We start from the raw sequence: 6,000 nt of genomic DNA on the forward strand, positions 1-6,000 counted from the left end.
TGTCAGGGAGAGGTTCCAGTCAAGTAGGGAAAGTGCAGGGGCAAGCTATCCTATCTGGAAGCCTCTCAAATTTGGTACGGACCTGCCATGCTGCATTCCTCTCCTCAAGACAGATGAAACCTTCTACTACTGACACACCGCTGTTACATTCTGTCAATGCTCCTGGTTAGGTTGACTTCCCGCCAGGCTTGTGTATTTTCGAACTTCAATTACAATATATTTATGTTTCTCTACACCTGAACTCTGAGTGTTTTCTGACGCTGCACCATGCTGCACCTACCCACAACCTGTTACCGTGTGTTGTGCTAAAGTGGTTCTAAAAACAGAAGGTTTTTTACCTTGCATTCTACACATTTTTTACCTTGCATTATACGCATTAAGCTAAAAAACCTTGTTGCGCAGCGGCCCCCCTCAGCCCCCTAATACTTACCTGAGCCCCATCTCAATCCAACGATGTCGCACAAGAGCTACGGCTGTCTGGAGATTCCCCATCCTCATTGGTTGAGACAGCAGTGGGTGCCAATGGCTCTCGCTGTTGCCAATCAAAGTCAGTGAGCCAATGAGCGATAGGAGGCGGGGCTGTGCCACAGCTCCATGTCTGAATGGACACATGGAACTGCGGCTCAGGATCGAGTGCCCCCATAGCAAGCTGCTTGCTGTTGGGGCACTCGGCAGGAGGAAAGGGCTAGGAGCCCTAGCAGGGGACCCAAAAAGAGAAGGATCTGGGCTGCTCTGTGCAAAACTACTGCACAGAGCAGGTAAGTATGACATGTTTGTTATTTTTAAACGAAAAAAACAAAAAAAACAAGACTTTAATATAAAAAATATAACAGTGCAGCGCTAGAAAACGTATAATATGTGAATGTCCAAAGATCAAAAAACAAAATATAAAAAAAGCAGTCAACAATTAGTGTAAAAAGATTGCTTGTGGATAAGCTTGGTGAATCACTTCAAACTGTTCCTTATCCAGATATAGAAGGATAGTTTTTAGATATTTTAGCGTTAGAAATAGCGCCTGAAAATGACCTTCAATGCCACCCGAATGTGAAAGCCCGAGTGTTTTCGCAAGCAGGTGGTGCTCTTGCCCGCAAGCATTATCTGTGGGGCAGTTTGGGAGCGCTGCAATGAATGCCCAGCGCTTCCGAAGAGCCTGAAAAACGCTTTGGAAGCGCCACAACACGTGCATTTTTAACCCCTTCTTTGGCCTCTAGCTAGCTCCTACTTCGGGCGAAAAGCGCCGATTGAACAGCGCTAAAGCGACGCTAGAACGAGCGACGCTTTAGCGCTAACGCGCGGGCGGCCCCAGTGTGAAAGGGGTTTAAGGGAAAATAATCCACCACTCTGTGCGATGTAGTAAAACTTTGCAGTGAATACCCGCCACCAGCATACAGTGCACTCTCCAGAAACTGGATATAAACCAGCCTTGCATGGGTATCCTGTGTCCAAATGATGGTGTGCCCAATAGACTTAAATATCACTTTAAGGACGCTTAATACACTTAATAATGCTCTGCAGTAGACAATAAACTGTGCAAGCAGACTTTTCATCAGTGCAGCATAACACAAGGCGCGGTGTGCTGCAATGCAGATATGCTAGGGAGGTGCAGAGGTGTGCGATTCTGTGCGATTCTGAATGGCAAATGTAAATTGATCCTGCAATGTGTTGGTGTGACTGGACCCTTGCTCTTAACGTTTGTTCTGCTTTAAATATCCTTTACAAACTGGAGCAGCTATAAAGTAATATGGTAGGCAATTCCATCACAACAGTTCAGCTAATATGTTATAACTGATGACCATTGTCCCAGATTTATGTAAGCTACTACAGTCTTGCCATATGACCTATTACTGACTTATGTCTATTGCTTCAGGATTGCTTCCGTTGCAACCGGTGGAGCTGTAAATCCCATATTGGCAACAGAGCTGTGGTTGTCAATTACTGGCCTAGTACTAGTAGGCGATAATGTTTCCTACACAAATTTAGATGCCTCCATGCCCCAGTCCACTCGCTCTTAATTATGGTAAGGTCATGTCCTAGGACGTGGACATGCGGTAGGGAGTGGGGCCTGCACGCAGCTATACCAAGAAGTGCCAGAATTTTCTAATAACATCAGCTCAGGATTTGGAGTTCCTGGGCTGAAGAAGAATGCATATAAAGTATGCAGATACTATCTGGTTGCAGTTCTGGAGCCTGTCTGTAAGTGCTGTTTGGGTACCAATAGGTTTAATTTTAAGCTAACTATATTTACATTTAAAAAAAAAACTCAAAAGTCTATTTACATTTAAAAAACTCAAAAGTCTGTACCATATCTTTTTATTCAACTTAGCGCTGCGTAGACTGTCGGCGCTATATAAATTGTGTATAATAATAATAACATATTAAGCTTAAATAAAACGTATTTTTCCCTGATGACACTGATGACACTGATCCTTTTTTTTTTCCAACAGAAAAATATACCACCCAAACAATGCCCAACTTGGGATGTCAGTGATGAGGGCGGGAGTCACACACTGGCATGCTGGGCTTATTGAAGTTGGGCACGGAATGATCTGCAAGGCCTATGCCATCCTGCTGATTACTCATGGTCCTTCACACCCTATTACCAAAGATCTGGAGGTCTGTATAACAGTCATTTATAATTACATATATTTTCAAAGTCATCTTGAATTAAATATATATTTTAAAGTCATGAAAGACCCACTTGCTAAAATCCCCCTATTCAATTCCATATCCTGTGATTAGTACATACCAATGCTCCTCTTGTTTTAAATGGTGAATGTTCTCCCATTACTGTACACATGCTGGGGGGGGGGGGGGGGCCTCATCACAAAAAACACTGGCCCCTTGTTCCCCCTCTTTCCTGCCACTCTGAGCTGTTCAAACTGCAAGTGCATTGTGCGCTCTATCCTTCTCTATCCTTCTCTAGCTAAGCTCAGTTTGGATGGCCTGGAGTGTCCACTATTGAGCTTAGCTGGAAAAAGGAAGAGCACACTGTGCATGCACTTCGTTTGAGTGGCCACTAGGGGGCACACAATTCAAATATCCAGCTGACGGTGAACTTAACTTATGCCGCGTACACACGATCGGACTTTCCGGCGGACTTGGTCTGGCAGACCAGAGTCCATCGGACAATTTGATCATGTGTGGGCTCCAGCAGACTTTTTCTTCCCAAAAGTCCGGCGGGCCTAGAAATAAGACTGGCTTCAAATTTGTCCATCAGACTCAGCTTTTAGCGGACAATCGCTTCGTTTGTGTGCTAGTCCAACGGACTAAAACCGATTTTTTTTAAAGCACCCCTGTCCCCATGTGCTCGCATGCAGAAGCGAATATGAAAACGGTGTTCAAACCACACATGTGAGGTATTGCTGCGAACGTTAGAGTGAGAGCAATAATTCTAGCCCTAGATCTCCTCTGTAACTCAAAACATGTAACCAGTAAAAAAAAATGTAAGCGTTACATATGGGGATTTTTAAGTAGCGACATTTGGCGCCATTCCACGGGCGTGTTCAATTTTGAAGAGTGACATGTTAGGTATCTATTTACTCAGCATAACTTCATCTTTCACATTATGCAAAAATTGGGTAACTTTACTGTTTTTTTATTTTTTAAGCACAAAACTGTTTTTTTCCCCCCAAAAAAAAACGCGTTCGAAAAATTGCTGCGCAAATACCGTGCGAGATAAAAAGTTGCAACAACCACCATTATATTCTCTAGGGTCTTTGCTAAAAAAACATATAAAATGTTTTGGGGTTCTATGTAATTTTCTAGTAAATAAATGATGATTTTTACATGTAGGAGAGAAATGTCAGAATTGTTCTGGGTGCTCCAGAACGCCTGATGGTGCTCCCTGCATGTTGGGCCTCTGTATGTGGCCACGCTTTGTAAAAATATCACACATGTGGTATCACCGTACTCGGGAGTAATAGCAGAATGTGTTTTGGGGTGTAATTTGTGGTATGCATATGCTGTGTGAGAAATAAACTGATAATATGACAATTTTGTGGGAAAAAAAGAAGGAAAAAATATCTTGATTTTGCAAAGAATTGTGGGAAAAAATGACAACTTCAAAAAACTCATCATGCCTCCTACTAAATACCTTGAAATGTCTTCTTTCCAAAAAGGGGTAATTTGGGGGGTATTTGTATTTTTCTGGCATGTTAGGGTCTCAAAAATTGAAATAGGCCATCAGTACCTCAGGTGTGATCAATTTTCAGATATTGGCACCATAGCTTGTGGACTCTATAACTTTCACAAAGACCAAATAATATCCACCAATTTGTACTTATTTTTACCAAAGAAATGGTATAAATTTTGGCCAAAATTTATGAAGAAAAATTACTACTCTGCAAAATTTTATAACAGAAACGAAGAAAAATTCATTTTTTTACTGAATTTTCAGTCTGTTTTTTTTTATAGCACAAAAAATAAAAAACCCAGCAGTGATTAAATACAACCAAAAGAAAGCTCTATTTGTGTGGAAAAAAAGGACAAAAATTTCATATGGGTACAGTGTTACATGACTGAGTAATTGTCATTCAAAATGTGAGAGCACCGAAAGCTGAAAATTGGTCTGGTTATTAAGGGTGTTTAAGTGCCCAGTGGTCAAGTGGTTAATAATAACTTAACTATTGCTAACTAATAAATTATAGGTATTGTAATTTCCCTTCAAATTTGGCTGTTGGTGAACGTAACAAATACAAATTTATCCAAAAGTTACAAATTAGCCGTAATAACGAATGCCGTATCCAAACAAATGGAATTAATAGTTAGTTACTATTTCAGATTTTCTAATTATCGGGTTTTCGGATTTTAGAATTTCCAAATTTCAGAATTTTCCAATTTACGAATGTACAAATTTACAAATATACAAATTTTCTAATTTACGAATGTACGAATCTATGAATGTACGAATTTATGAATTTACGAATGTATGAATTTACGAATGTACGATTTTACTAATTGCGATCATAACGAATGACACGAAAAATGGAAAAAAATAAATAAATTAATGAAATGAAAACGAAAACTAACATATGTTTTGGCAGTTCACATGTCTACAAAAAGGTGACCATCTCACGCCAATCTGCTATAACACCGCCCATTTATTAACACATGAAAAAACAAACCTTGCACTCACAGATCATAAATAAAGAGAAACACCCTATGAATAAATGTGAGATTATGCATGTTTTTAATAAGATGGAATCAATGCGCACATTTTTAGCAGTAATTTGTGATATGATTTGCTTAGTGCCGTCACATTCTCTTGTTGTTTTCTGGGTGTTAAAAAAACCCTGTAAAAAATACTGTATTAGTCACCAGCCACCATTATATGATATATTTTGATCTATGTATTGTTTCCTGGCAGGTGATGAGGGGGCAGACAGAAATGGAGCTCAGAATGTTTCAGCAGAATGAATTTGTATATTACAAGATGAGAGAAGCAGCTTTATCCAACAAACCCATGTGTGTCATGGAGGAGCCTAGCAAGGAGAATGAGACAACCATGTTCCATAAAAAGCCATAAAAAGAGAGAACTTACGAGTGGGCCGCCAGTCATGTGACCTTCCTGGACTAGCAGTCATGCAGCAGGAGGACCTGACCAATGTGCATCAACTACAGGGACCCCCTCTTCTGACATCACAGATAACTAGATGTGCTTCATGATGTAAACTTGCTGAGCAGTTAGCGTTTAGTGTTCCCTGCCCCTGTGCTTTATTTAATTTTATGCAAATGTATGTAAATTGCAAATTCATATTTTACAACAGATAATAAAGACTGTTTAGGAAACATCAGCGTGCACAAAGGCTGGTTTATAGTCCACTGAAATCATTTGCAAGGGTGGATATGAAAATGAAAGATGAAGATGAAAATGGGTTCTATGATTGGAGACAAATTATAAAAAGTTACTGCAGAAGCACAGCCTTCTAGGAAAATGCAACTGGATTGTAATTTTTCTGGAAATGCCATCTCTCTTCTTTAATTCCTTACCTTTCAGAACTG

General features: G+C 40.2%; 1 protein-coding gene across 2 annotated transcripts in view; it reads left to right on the forward strand.

Moving 5' to 3' along the window:
• SMYD1 (SET and MYND domain containing 1) overlaps positions 1 to 5,787 on the forward strand; it is a 53,692-nt gene extending 47,905 nt beyond the window's left edge. For both annotated transcript variants that reach the window (XM_077477987.1, XM_077477988.1), the window contains 2 exons: positions 2,445 to 2,613; positions 5,366 to 5,787. In XM_077477987.1, the coding sequence (XP_077334113.1) occupies positions 2,445 to 2,613; positions 5,366 to 5,524 (328 nt within the window). In that variant the 3' untranslated portion in view covers positions 5,525 to 5,787. The remainder of the gene's footprint in view (positions 1 to 2,444; positions 2,614 to 5,365) is intronic.
• Positions 5,788 to 6,000: the final 213 nt, after the last annotated feature.

Source organism: Lithobates pipiens, unplaced genomic scaffold, assembly GCF_037356315.1.
Source record: "Lithobates pipiens isolate NorthernLeopardFrog02 unplaced genomic scaffold, aLitPip1_a1.2 Scaffold_13, whole genome shotgun sequence".
NCBI classification, from domain to species: Eukaryota; Metazoa; Chordata; class Amphibia; order Anura; family Ranidae; genus Lithobates; species Lithobates pipiens.